The sequence below is a fragment of the Lacerta agilis genome, chromosome 10 (assembly GCF_009819535.1).
Source record: "Lacerta agilis isolate rLacAgi1 chromosome 10, rLacAgi1.pri, whole genome shotgun sequence".
NCBI lineage: Eukaryota > Metazoa > Chordata > Lepidosauria > Squamata > Lacertidae > Lacerta > Lacerta agilis.
The window spans coordinates 22,694,547-22,709,299 of record NC_046321.1 but is presented as its reverse complement, the minus strand read 5'-3'; the positions used below and the strand labels follow the sequence as shown (position 1 = coordinate 22,709,299).

The 14,753-nt window shown below is 39.1% G+C and overlaps 1 protein-coding gene across 1 annotated transcript; it reads right to left on the bottom strand.

The window, feature by feature from the left end:
- Positions 1-882: 882 nt before the first annotated feature.
- Positions 883-14,491, bottom strand: HSP90B1 (heat shock protein 90 beta family member 1). The gene is given in 23 exon segments (XM_033161493.1): positions 883-1,160; positions 1,654-1,752; positions 2,416-2,571; positions 2,787-2,865; positions 5,136-5,272; positions 5,358-5,455; positions 5,458-5,626; positions 5,804-5,917; positions 5,919-6,049; positions 6,052-6,073; positions 6,389-6,454; positions 6,543-6,620; positions 6,814-6,951; positions 7,236-7,325; positions 7,328-7,354; positions 8,090-8,149; positions 8,151-8,204; positions 9,016-9,127; positions 11,112-11,443; positions 11,837-11,953; positions 12,041-12,182; positions 13,053-13,152; positions 14,302-14,491. Coding segments are annotated over 23 exon segments (2,400 nt in total). The 5' UTR covers positions 14,351-14,491; the 3' UTR covers positions 883-1,130.
- Between the last annotated feature and the right edge of the window lie 262 nt (positions 14,492-14,753).

Here is a 14,753-nt window from a genome sequence, read left to right as displayed (position 1 = left end):
CTTGTCACATGACCACATGTCTCTGCTATAGTTTTCATTTTTTTGCTGCCTAGCTCCTTGGTACAGTGGTGCCTCGCAAGACGAAATTAATTCGTTCTGCAAGTGCTGCCGTCTAGCGGAAATTTTGTCTTGCGAAGCACGGACGGGGGAAGCACGGTTTGACAAAAAAAGCGAAAGTTTTTCTTCTTGCAAGTCACGCCCATAGGGAAATTCGTCTTGCGAGTCACCCTTTCATTAGCGAATGCCTTTCGTCTAGCGAGGCATTCGTCTTGCGAGGCACCACTGTACAATGCATCATGTAGGCTGTAGTTCCACCTTGCTACATCTTCCAGCACCACAATTTTCCATCTGTAAGTTTCCGTTGTTGCATATCACTCACAGACATTTTAATTATGCAAGAAATGAGTGTTCAGGTTTTTTTTTGTTCTGAAACAGCAACTAGTCAGGTTTTGTTAATAAATGAGGTCCACTATTTTCATACAAAAAACAGGGAAGTAATTTAATTTAACCTCTTTTAAAAACATACAGAACTTGAAAATTGGGCATTCTACTTGTTTGAGGAAGCACAAGTAATTTAGAACCTGCCTATTATAGCTGTGAACAATTTTTGTTGTAATAGCAGAATAGCATGGATTCCGATTTCCAATCCACTATATTTTTAAGTAATTATGTTCAGGCTTCTGAATAGTGTACACTTTCTAAAACACAGATGGTGCTCCCATACCTTTATCAGTTCTGATTATTAAGCATCTCCTGGAAAATAGTTAACGGGTTTTCCTTTCCCACTTTTCTTCCATTGTTTCTCTTTCAAAAAGGTTGTTGTGCTAACAGACTAACTTTGCTTAATTTCAAGGTAAGTAAATAAGCACCTCCGCTGCCCCATACAGCAAATGGTGTGAACATTTTAATTTTGTACACATGACAAGATTTTACACCAAGTAGTCAGTTAAATAGTACAAATTTACATTGTGAGGAATGTTTAAAAAACGCAACTTAAAAAATTCTCTCCTGCCCATAACCCTAAGCCTCCCCCCAACATTTTACAGTGAAAAAAAAAACCAAAACAAAACAAATTTAGTTCACATTCCTGCTTCATCCCAGACACAGGATACTATTTGTGAGAGTGCACTTTACAATTCATCCTTTACATCTGTGGGCTCCTGGAAGAGAGACAAAGAAAAGACTAAGTCAAATGTTTCAAGGCACAAACACTTGCCTATAAAAAAAATGGACAAGCATCTCAACATTATTTCTAGGCCTGCTATTAGGCAATAAGCCATTTTTTATTCCTATTTGCAAGGTTTAATTACTCAACTTTAGAGCAGGAATGACCAATGTGGTGCACTCCAGATACTGATTGATTCCCAACTTCCATCATTCCTGACCACTGGCCATACTGGTTGGGACTGATAGGAAGTAGAATCCAGTAACATCTAGGACACCACACTGCTCCAGAGCAAAAACACTCCAATTATTAGCAACTTTAAATGAGTTCAAACAGTTTGCCTCTACATTAGGCTTGCTCTAAACAACCAGAAACACAATATTGTATTATTTGGATAAAGGGAATATGATGTCCTTTTGAAAAATACGCATTAGAATTCCATTTTCAATTATGTAAAGTTTTGCACCATCCCGCACAATAGCACTAACCTTTGATTCACTGTCTTCAGCATCTTCATCAGCTTCTATTTCCTCTTCCTGTTCTACCTCTTCAGCAGCATCTTCTGGTTCTTCTGGTTCTTCTTCCACCTTTTAGAAATCATTTTATTTAGTGAACAAAAAACCAACCAACCAACCAACCAAAAATCCTCCAAAATACTTTCAATCAATACCAAGTGTGATTTTTGTTGTTGTTGAGGCACTGTGGACAATGCAGGATTAGCACCCAAGACTTCCATTGGAACATTTGCAGTCATGGTACATTATTGTGCATGGGATTTCATTTTGGAGAAGTAGTATAAAATTTAAGTGTGTGTTCAACTGGATATTTGGGCACGGGGAACCTCTGGCTCATGGGCACAAGCTCCAGTTTGGTTCCTAGCATTCCCCCCTCAAAAAAGCATATTCTCTAGTTAAATTCACACCAAACTAGGTATAAGATGAAGCAACCATACCACAGAAGCACTTCATGTGATGTACAGCAGCTGAGGCTTAATTTCAATTATATTCCTTTTCTGCTCAGACAACTGTTTTCCTAATTCTTACATTTCTATAATTATGTAAGTGGCCAAATAGCTAGCTAATAGGACATTTTCAGCCTTGCTTTTAAGTAATAGTTGGTTACAGTTCTGTTAGCATTTGATTAGATTAGTATGTTCTGATTCTGTACTGAATACCACCGTGCTTCTTGAATGAAGAGCCAATTAAACTGAATTGAAGGCTTATGCCAATTGCCTTGACATTTTAACCAACCTTTTCTTCTGGGTCAATGTTCAGGCTCAGACGAAGCATTCTTTCTACCCTTTCTCCATATTCCTTTGTATCGGGTAGTAGATACCCTGATCTTAGGGTAGCAGTCTCAAATAAAACCACAGCAAGATCAGCAACTGTTTGATCTTCTTCATTTTCCTAAGAAGCAAAAAATTAGCAGAACAAAATGAGCTTGTGGTCACTGGGCTGTCATACATGTAGCCAAATAGGTTGCAGCATGAGTTACCCAGCATTTGGTATTTTGTTACAGGTAGAAGTAACAAGTTACTTTAATACAGCTTCAAAAGGTAGAATTCAAGTAGCTCCACCAGGACCCGACTCTACAGATGCCCAGTGTCCAGGAACTTTCTTACCTGAATACGTCTGAGCATGTCTTTTATGAGGGGATGTCTAGGGTTTATTTCAAATGTCTTCTTTTGGCTTGCATAGTAACTGTAAAGAAAGAATATTTAAGGTTAACTAAATACAGTACTTTTGTACAAGACTTTCAAAAAGAAACTTGCTAACCAGTAAAGATACTTCAAGGTTACTGTACTAAAATAGGTGACCTTGAGTTGTTAATTTAATCTTAGGAAAAGACAACACTGCAATTTGTAGGAAGACTTAAGTGTTGTGCAGTGCAATTGTCTGTATGTTTATTCAGAAGCAAGTCCCATCTTCAATGGTTTCACTCACAGATGACTGTGCCTAGGATTGTAGCCTAAGTGTAAGAAACTGCCACAATGTTGTGGCACGCATACCAAATTCACTTCAGAGCCTCTCTATCAAACTGCAAAATGTTTAATATGAAATGTTCCAAAAGGCATTTTTGAAATGATGAACTATTTGCATTTACCAACTACACCCCCAAATTAGTTACATCATTTGACTTTAAAAAAAATGCCCCATACAAACGAATCGGTGCTATTCAGGTAGTAACAATCATGATTGCAAAGCAGCAGGTGAGGAAATGTATAATAATAATAAAATAAAATAATAATTTATTATTTATACCCGGCACATCTGGCTGGGTTTTCCCAGCCACGCTGAGCGGCTCTCAACAGATTAAAAACTGACTACTACAATGCTACATTTGAGAATGCTTTAGAATCTTACTTGAAAGGTTTTGTTGTGGCATGAACATTTGTAATCAAAAGTTGACTCTTACTACACCCAACACAGTTTAATATGTAGTGATATGTATTGACTAGCCCATAGATCTTTGAAACAGTGAGGAGGATTTAAAGAATTGGTTGCAGCTACAACTTTTCCGTATCCAATCAAGTCAACATTTGTGGCAAATTCTTCCTTTCTATCTCCCCCATCCCATATACTTTGGAAAACTGAAGATCAGTTTATTTACCGTATTTTTTGCTCCATAGGACGCTCCGGACCATAGGGCGCACCTCATTTTTAGAGGAGGAAACAAGAAAAAAATATTTTTCTGGTTTTCCTCCTCTAAAAGCCCTGTTTTGTTTTGTTTTTGTTTTGTTTTTGAGGATCAGCTAAAAGTTTTGCAGCTTTTTTGCAAAGGGAAAAGCCCTGGGTTTGGGGTGTTTTTTTTTGGAGGATCAGCTAAAGGTTTTGCTGCTGTTTTTGCAAAGGCAAAAGGCCTTTTTTGAGAATCAGCTAAAAGTTTTGCAGCTTTTTTTGCAAAGGGAAAAGCCCTGGGGTTTGGGGTTTTTTTTTTTGGAGGATCAGCTAAAGGTTTTGCTGCTGTTTTTTGCAAAGGCAAAAGGCCTTTTTTTGAGAATCAGCTAAAAGTTTTGCAGCTTTTTTTGCAAAGGGAAAAGCCCTGGGGTTTGGGTTTTTTTTTTTTTTTGGAGGATCAGCTAAAGGTTTTGCTGCTGTTTTTGCAAAGGCAAAAGGCCTTTTTTGAGGATCAGCTAAAGGTTTTGCAGCTTTTTTTTGCAAAGGGGGAAAAGTGTGTCTTATGGAGCAAAAAATACGGTATTTATTTTCTTTTATCTTAGTATGAATCAATTTGTCATACGAATAACTTAGAAGCGTACTTTGTATTTGTTTTTGTATGTAGCCTTTTCCAGGGTCAAAGCAGTTTACATAAAAATGTAACATAACATCTTAACCACACATAACAGATTAATTCAATAGCAGCCAGCATTTCAGATCAGTCTTACAGCCCTTTTGGAAGGCAAGTACAGTGGTGCCGATTCTGACCTTTGCTTCCACAGTCTTGGGGGCAAACAGGAATGACCTAGCTCCTGCCTATTATTTTCTCACATATAACACACAATATAACTAGGGTAACCTGGGCTCAATAAAAGTTCTTAACCAGCATAGAGGTTCAATACAGTGTAAGAGAGACTGTAATCTTACTCTTAGGCAGGAGTAAGGCATTTATGAGTAGAAATGAAAGGCCTTGTACTGGAAGACATGTTAGCCCTAGACTAAACATAACAGATTGAAGACCACGAGTGGCTGAACTTGAATTCCGAACTGTATTCAGACTGCTTATGGGATAGTTTCCAGTTGCAATGCTAAGATCTCCCTCTTAGTTAGCAAGTAAGTGACTTGAGTTCTATGCTACAAGGCCTATGAGACCTTGAAGCTGGGATAACCATGAGACAGCTTTATGATCAGCCAGGTAATATAGCCTGTAAGTTCTAAATGGGAGTCCTTCATCCAGAAGACTGCTGGCAGATGTTATGTTTGACTTATAAATTCTTTAACTAGAAAGCACTTTAAAAATTCTAAATACTTACTTTGTAGAAATGTCTTTGCCTGTCTGGTAAGCCTGAGCCTTCATAATTCTTTCCATATTGCCAGACCATCCATACTGACTAGCCACAAGAGCACATGGAGACTGAGTTAATCGCTGAGACAACACTGCTTTTTCAATCTGAAAAAGAAATATTGTTGTGAGTTCAACATAGCACAGAAAGGCATCAAGTAGAAGAATATGAGTTTCCTTAGTATGTACATACCTTATCTTTCAGAGCTTTATCTTTCATCCAAGTTAGAAGGGGTTTCATATTCTTTTCTAAAGCTTCACGGGCTTCCTTTGATTTTTCACTCTCCTCAACTTTACTCCTTCTTTAGCTACGTTCTGGAACCTTTTGTTATCAACATCTGGGAGAGCCTGAATGCAATATTCATCTACAGGCTCAGTCAGATAGATTACTTCATAGCCTTTTTTCAAAAGTCGTTCTACAAATGGTGAAGATTTCAGCCTACGAAGCGAGTGTATAAAATACTAGTATAAGCACACAGTACTTCAAGATCCAAATGCTGAAAGGGGCATTCTTCATTACTAGCATACATTTATCCAGCCTGAATAAGGCATTAGTCTTACTTTTATAGAGATATAGCAACATCTTTCTGCAATGGAAGTTACAATCACAGTAGGATTCAGTGATGAAAAATGACTGACCTCCTTTCTGCTTGATCCAGCCATGAAATAGATTTTATCCTGTTTCTCCTTCATTCTTTCTACATATTGGTCTAGACTAGTCAATTCAGTCTCATGGTGAGAAGTTTGGAAGCGGAAGTAATTTTGCTAGACGAGTGCGATTTGAATGATCTTCAATAACTCCAAGTTTGATGTTTGTTCCAAATTCTTTCCAGAATGTTTCATTGTATTTTTCGTCAGCAATCTTTTTAATCATATCAAGTGTTTGCGGACAAGTTTCTTCCTGATAACCTAACAAATGATTGAAAAAGGACACTTGCATATGACAGCTTTCAAGAACATCAAGAGTTTTGAAACTCTGCAAATTGTTAGGTCAATATGCATTATGATCCACCCTTATTAAATACTCCTATTAAAACCAACTCTCCTGTTTTCTGCTGATACACCCCATCTGCATGTTGATTATGGGTAACCCTTGAATAAAGGAGAAAACTCCAGCTTTGCCTCTAGACAAAACAATTGTTTAGGTACTTTTTAAGTTCTACAACTCATGCTCTTAAGCTGTATTAAGACATCCACAGAAAGCTCTTGCTGTAACTGACATACCTTTAGCAGTTTGTGTTGCTGTAGAGTCTCACGAGATACATTTAGAGGAAGATCATCTGAATCTACCTGCAGTTAAAAAGTACATTTTATAGAGGCTTAGCAGTAAAATTGGAGTTGAAAGTTGTCACTGCACATTATTCCTGAAGATACTTACAACACCCTTGACGAAGTTAAGGTACTTAGGCATCATGTCATGGAAGTCATCTGTGATGAAAACTCTCCGGACATACAGCTATAAGACAACAAAGTTATTAATGACAATTTCTGCAACTGACTTTTCAAGAAGCATTAAAACTGCTTGCACATTTGGAAAGCTAAGCAGGGTCCAATATGGTTTCAAATTGGATAGGGGACTGCATGTTGAGATTCCTGCATTCCAACTCTACAATTCTATGATTCTAGGAAGAAATTTACAACATTTTTACCTTTATAAAATCACTCTTTTTGGATCCATATTCATCAAATAAGCCACGTGGAGCAGTCGTTGGAACAAACAAGATGGACTTGAAGGTCACCTCTCCCTCAGCAGTAAAGTGAATGTAAGCCATGGGTTCATCAGTCTCCCTGCAAGAAAGTTACAGAGTTGGTGCTTTCTTGATTTAAGTCAGGATCTAGTAGTTTTTTTAAAAGTGTACCTCATACAGGCAGTAAGTGAGGATCACAGCATGCAACTATTGTAAGTACTTTCATGGTTATCTTACTAAGCTCTAGGCATGTGCCTTGAAATCAGCTTACCAATTTCATCCAATCACATTTGTCTCATGCCCCCAACCCCATTAAAGCAAGTTTTGACATTTAACACTGCAGTTTAATTTTCTATATCCCAATATGCTAAAGCAAAGCACACCTTAGAAAATGATTTGTAGAAAGCCTTGTATTCATCTTCTTCAACTTCTTTAGATGGTCTCTGCCAAATGGGCGTGATGTCATTCATAAGCTTCCCAATCCCATACAGTTTTTTTCAACCTGTAAAGTATTTTAACATTATTGCAGAACCCAAGTTTTACATGTGATGTAAGTTAAATGGTGGCAGTTGTCTACACTCTAGGTGGCATGGTACTCAACTAAATATGCATCACACAAACATAATAGTTGCTTTACCTGTCATGTCAGTAATTTATTAATTTGGAAATGACAAAGAAAAAAAGGACAAAGTGTTGAGACTGTTGGCAACAATCAGTAAGTATCACTCGCGTATAGATGTCTTGCTTCTGTCAATGCTATTTGTATTATTGGGCCAAATAATTAGAAAAATATGGGGGACCTGAAACAAAATGCTACTGTTCAGGATTCCAGACACCTGATTCCATTTTACCCTATCCCCAACGTTCTCTAACCACTGAGGATGCCCAGGCTTCATGGGACTGTTTGGGGTCACCACCCATGCAACTCTTGTTCTTCCAAAAAAGAAAAAAAGGTTACTTCTTCAAACCTTTGTGTACCTCCCTCTAGTGGAAGGCTACTGACATTTGGCTAAAGGGAAGGCACTTTGAGAGTTAAAAAACCAATAGGGATCTGATTTTATTTCAAATGTTCTGAAACCACTCTCCAAAGAATTGTAGCAAATAGATTTTTCATCTGGAGATATGCAACCCTAAATCTATGTACACACATCTTGTTTGGATAACCTTACTAACTCAGCCAATTCCAGTTGGCAGCTGTTTTAACATTAAAGGCATGTATAATGTGAAGAAATATTACCATCTTAGTTTTTGGCTTTTTGTCTTCCTCTTCTTCCTCCACTGCAGCTTCTTCATCTGTCCTCCTCCTTCTCCTTCATTTCTTCTTCCTCAAGAGGTTCTTCTACAGTTTCAGTACTGCAGAAATAGTTAATGTTCATTCATATATTGGTGAGAAATGCTTAATAGGGGATTATTTGCTAAGGGTGTAAAGTCCACCATGAGCACTGAAAATGAGAACTGAACTTTAGCAAGTATGGCTGTAAGTATTCTACAGATATCCAGCAGAAGAACCACATGCTGAATCATACGATTCACTACTACATGTAATTCTTTTGTGATTATAACCAAGTCTGTAAGTTTCCAATTGTCTAGCAGCCACAATATTGAAAGTTAATGGTGCTTCAGCTTTTTGAGGCTTCAGTAAATCAGAGCATCTTAACAGCTTAGGTTAAAAAAGTGCCTTGCAGATACTACTGTATGAAACTGATCCAATAAGAAGCCCTCTGGCTACTGGAAGCACGTTTCAACCTCATTTACAATGTGACAGAAAAAACTCTATACAGTGGTGCCCAGCTAGACGAAAGGCAATTCGCTAGCGGAAGGCTGTCTCGCAAGAAACGAATTTTTGAATGTGCTTGCCTCACAAGACGGAAAAAATTCCGACCCCCCCCCGTCAAACTGCTCTTCCCCCGTTAGTGCTTTGCAAGACGAAATTTTCGCTGTACGACAGTACTCGCAGAACGAATTAATTTCGTCTTGCGAGGCACCACTGTATCTTGCTTGGTAGTCTCATTTGCTCAGTTGGGATCTATCGTTCACGTTAAACTGGTTTATCACAGATAATAGCAACACTTAAAGCTTTGTTTCCACAAACAATCTTTAAACTTGTATACAACTTATGTTCTTAGTATTTTACACAAGTTAGCAATATTTTAAAAAGTTTACCTTGCTACTCCACACATATATAGGGAAGTTTATGAACTGTGAATATTTCCTGACCAAGTTTTTAACTGTATCCAGCTCAAGATAGTCTGAAGCTTCTTCCTTTAGAACAAGACTGAGAAATAGAAGGGAAAATGCATTGTTACATTTAGTTCAAAGCAACATATTTTACATCAATTTGCTTTTCATTTAAAAACTGAACAATTTTACCTACAAGCTTCTAAAGCAAGTTATCTGAACTGGAAAATCAATAAAAATATTACCAGACCAGCTCTTTTACTATGCAAGATACAACTGGTACGTGCTACCAGCATGTTGGCAGCTCTGTCTGGATACTCCAAATAAATACAGCCTCGGTATTTCAATTACTATACACTTCTCTTTTCAAAAACAATTTTTGCCTGATTTGAGTATTAGCAACCTCTCTAATGCTAATTTGCACTAGATACAACAATTACATTAGCTTTTGCCAATGAGCATGTTCTAGAACTAATAGGCTTCCAGGAATTCCATTGCTAGAGAAGTTCAGCAACTTTAAAATCTGATCACTTATCTTTCATAAGGCTGTTCTGATAATTTGGCAGAACCCGATTTTCAGCCATTTGCCATGGGCAGGAAAGAGTGAAGGGAATAATTTTATAAGAAATTTCAGGACATAGCAGTTATATGTGTGCACATTAAATGTTATAGTTGTGAGACAGCTGTGAACTTTGAAGATAAATGGCAAATCTTTGCTCTCAATAAAAAATTAGAAATTCTCCCTTTCCCTGTGAAAGAGGCAAAAAGTTGGCCACCTCTTGATGAGAGAGGATAGAATGTCCTTAGATCACCAAGCAGGTTTTGGCACCAATATTTTCATTACAATGAGGCCCTTTTTCTCTAGAATACTCCCTTCCTTATCACAAGATGCAACTGTGGCTTTTTGTTGGGAGAGTCAAGAAATACACCAAGCTGCATAAGGAACAGATTAGATCTTACACAGACCTTGCAGAAACTTGTGCAAAAAGATGTTTTTGTCATTAATCTCAATCTCTCCAATCCACACGGGCCATTATTAAATTAAGTTTGGACTAGAGATGCTAACCAAGACTGAAGCAAGTATGAAGCCACACTGTTAACATTAAGTTTTAGATGGACCTATTTTTGGTACTGTGCGACCAACAAGAATTCTAAGCAGCAAAACTTGCAGCTTTGTATATAGACTCAATTTTAATATGACTCTACATCTGATAAAATACAATCAGCTACAAAGTTACTTTCTAGGCAGTTCTAATGATTTCTAGGCAATTCTAATGACTTCATCTTAAGATTTAATGATAAAGACAGTTAGAAAAAAAGAGTATAATGTCTGTACCTTACGCCAAGTTTTAACTTTATATGCAAAATTGATTACAGATGCTAGGCATCTAGCCCCAAAGCCAACTGTTACCCACTGTCACATAGGAGTCACACATAATTGATTAAAATCAAATTTTGCACTGCAACTTCAAATATATCCTAAAGGATGCAAAATCCAATAACTAAACCATTATTTTACAACTAAAGTTTGCATTATTTTCACTGTACAAAGAAATACCTAAAGTAATAAATAACAGATCGTAAGATTTTTACAGAATACACAACTTGCTGGCTATCTGCATTATTCAAATTAATATTAATCAAGCTAGTTTTTAAATAAATTTACATTACAAAATAAATTTAAGCACTGCACATTATTTCACTAGACCAATAACTTTATGCTGCAGATGCTACAGCATATACTTGGGAAACACTATGCACTACTTTCAAAACAAGCCACCACACGTAGTAACAATACAAAGTCCTGCAACTTATTAGCAAAAAGATCAAAAAGTAGTCATCTGAAGTTTTTGCTTTTCTCAACACAGAACAGCCCCAACACAAATGACCTATAGAAACAAATCCCACTAGAGATCATCCCAGTGAAGGGACATCAAACCTAATCCTAGGCAGCCTGAAGCAGAGAATGCCTGGACAGGGACAATTGTGCCTTCAGCCTTTGTTTTTGAGAATCTGGTGCAAAAGAAGTCTAACATCTATACTTTCTTCCACCCATGAGTGAAAGTACTTGCAACACTTACGTTATAGTAGTGCCTCGCCCTAAGCTGTTTCCTCGAGGATCATCAATTACAGAGAATTCATTTGAGTCAGATTCCCAGATGTGTTGAGTGTCGTTGTTGTGCTTTGATGTGACAATAACCCTGTCTGCCACAAGGAAAGCAGAGTAGAAGCCAACACCAAACTGACCAATCAACTCAGAAGTTGACTGGTTCTCTTCCTGCATCTCAGTTATCTTACTTAGAAATTCACTTGTACCAGACTTGGCAATGGTACCCAGGTTTTTTATTAGTTCTTCTTTAGTCATGCCAATGCCAGTGTCTGTAACATGAAGCATATTCTTCTCTTTGTCACACTGTAAAACAAACAAACCCAGTCTGAGTGATTTATCAGTTTAACATATCACTGTTTGAATGGTCATCAATGTACATGACTTTATAACTGATTACATTGCAAGACAGTGCAGGACATTCTATTTCCTATAGTCAGTTTTTTCCTTTATATGAAGGAAGACAATAGCATGATGTCACTTCCTAATTAATGGATTCATACCCCACCAGGTGTTGCTGGACTACAGCTCCCACCATCCTTGACCACAGGTCATGCTGGTGGGAGGGGGAATCCAACAGTATCTGGAGAAATGTCTCCCACCCGTTTTAAAATATCTTCTCAAAAAGTAGCTTAAAATTATTTTTTATAGTAACACACATCCTCCAAAACTGCTGAAGGAATCAAAGTGGCATCTTACCTTGATTTTTATTGTGAGTTCTTCATTACCAAAAAGAGCTTTTTCATCAGTTAGTGAAAGCAGTCGTATTTTGTCTAGAGCATCAGATGCATTTGAAATCAATTCCCTCAAGAAGATCTGGAGTGAAAATTTCAAAGCAGTCAGGTACATGTACATACAAACATTTATATTAACTGTCTCATATTATATGTATATATAGCTTACCTCTTTATTTTTGTAAAGAGAGTTGATAATAAGCTTCATCATTCTGTTTACTTCAGCCTGGAATGCAAACTTTTCTGACTTCTCTCTAATTTGCTTTATTTGGGATGCGTTTAAACCATCTAACTGAATAGACTCCTCTTCCCTGTAGACAGAAATACAAGGTTATCCATTAAAACTTTATTTTTCCAAGTACCAGTAAACTGATTTTTCTGCAAACATAAATGTATGTTCCTTGCTGCAATTAGAATGCCTCCAATACACAGGCGAAACCAGATGGCCCACTACACTAGCAGTGTTTCTTCTGTGCAAGCAGAAGGACATAACTAAATGTCACCAAGTTTCTGGACATGATCAATTGGTCTCACAACATAAAGCCAAACAGCTTGCAAAAGATGACTCTCCCTGTGGCCATACACATGCCAAATGCTACAGAAACAGCACTTGACATGTTTATCCCCCCGCCCCTCGTGTGTAATCAGTTTCTATTCTAGTTGCTGTCTATTTTCCAAGGTTGTTTTCTGATTTTGCATGTTCATGACATCTGTAGGTTGCAAAGTCCCAAAATACCTACACAATGGAAACCGTTACTTCTTGTTTTATGCAACTGCAGTTTTCACTGCAAGCGAGTCAGTGTTAAATAAGCATTCAATGTCTTAGGCACGCCAGTCCTCTTTTGGAAAAGTAAATATGCCTATTGGATTAAGACTTCATTTCAACAATAGTTTATTTAACAAAGCACCAATACTCACAATTAGATTATGACCTAGAACACTTTGTGCAAGTTACTTTGTGTTTGATAAGGTAGCATTTTTCCAGTTTGCCAGTTAAGAAACTGGCAAACATTCCACAAGTATGTCAGTGTGCAACCTAATGAAGTCAATCATTTTTAAACAAGGTATTAAATTTGCACCACAATCCCAACTACCTCTATTTGAAGGTTTGTTTCATTTAAAGCAATTTGAGGGGAAAGTGTTGAAAGAATGAATTTTAAAAGAAATTTCTAAAAACAAACCTCTGAACAACTTCATCATCGGTTCGAGATCCTTCCCTGCTTTTACCAAGGTCATCCTCCACTGTGCCATCTACATCTACCTCATCAGCTTGGACTGAGGCTGCAAAATGAATAATTTGGACACATTAGTATCAAATCAGTCACGCAAAGCAAACTTGCTGATCCATACAACAGAAACAGAGAAACATCTTAGGTTCAAATAGGAAGTGGGGCCCTCTATTCCTTGTATGATACAGGCTTGCACCGCTTGCACCATCGATGTGGAGTCTCTCTTAAATAAATGCATAGGAGGGTATATGGGAAGTGAAAACCGTTTTGAATGAAAAAGCAAAGCTGATGAAGCAATCTTTAAAGCCACCCCCAGCATTAAGGGTGATTGGCCAAGAGAGCCAACTGAAAGGGGCAGCACCATGGGGCAGCTATAAAGTTCTGTCAAATTTCAGACAGATGGTAAAGAGAAGCTGCTGCACAAGCAGGCAGCAAATGATGGTCCCAAGAGAGAACAGTGAAGTCACCTCTGCTCAGTCCTCCTTGCTTAGTTACCATAGTAGAGGGAGCTTTAGGACAAACGTGCTGGAAGCGCCAAACATGGCTGCTATCCCCATCCCAATGTTAAGTTAAATTACACTCCTGCGGACCACTTTTACTTCATTCTTTACCCACAATGATGACAACCCACCACCAAGGTCTCCTGCTAGGGCAGATATCGAAGTGTTCTTAATGAATACTTAACGGGGGGAGGGGACTTCGCCTCTCCCCTAATCGTCATTAAAAATCCTTTCAACACCCCCCGCTCCAATAATCCCTGTTTGATGTACAGAGACTGAATTAACAAACTCGGTAACAACGGATCTTCCAATACCCAAGTACATGCCACGCACTTTTCGCACCCCCGTTTCCTCAGAAGTTAAGCGCCCTTCGGGACTGGCTGCGCGCTGAAGGCCTTAGGCCGTAGACTCAGCAGGGGATCCTCAGAAAGTTAAGCCTCCCTGAGGGAGGACCGTTGCCACACACGAACTCTCTCAACCGCCGCCCACAATTTAAGTACCTTCCTCCTCACGGGGGGGGGGGGGGGAAGAGTATAAAACGAGGACGTTCGTCCCAAAAACACACACAAACTTATGTCCTCAAGTAATTAAGCCCAAAGACTGGGCGGCTGAGGGGAAGGGGGGAAGTCGCTCCCTCAACGGTCCCGCTCGCCCACCCGCCGAACCTTCCAGAAACGCCTCCATCCCCCACCGTCGCTCACCGGCCAGGAGGAGAACGCAGAGGAGGCCGAGACCCCAAAGCGGCTTCATCGCAGCGGTGCTACCCTGGTGCGGCTACGGCGGCACACCTGCTTCCCACGCGCTCTCACAAGGAAAGGGACCGGGAACCGTCGAGGGAAAGAAATTAAAAGCCCTGCCCCCTCTCCGAGAGGCTTCCTTCCACTAGCGCCCCTTGGATGGCCAAAGCGACTAATCACGTCAACCCGCCTCCCTCCTCCTCAAGCTTATCACCAGCAAACGCCGCGGGTGGGGGAAAGAGCCCCTCGCCCTGGCGAATGGCAGCGCACCACGCCAAACACGCAGCCAATAGGAAAGTTGGAGGGGAGGGGCGGAGTTTGCCCCCTGCCAATTGGAGCCTTCCAGGTGAGGTTTCCCGGCGCCGGAGCGTGGCTGGGTGCGATTGGCTGTTGCTATGCTGATGAGCCAATGGGTG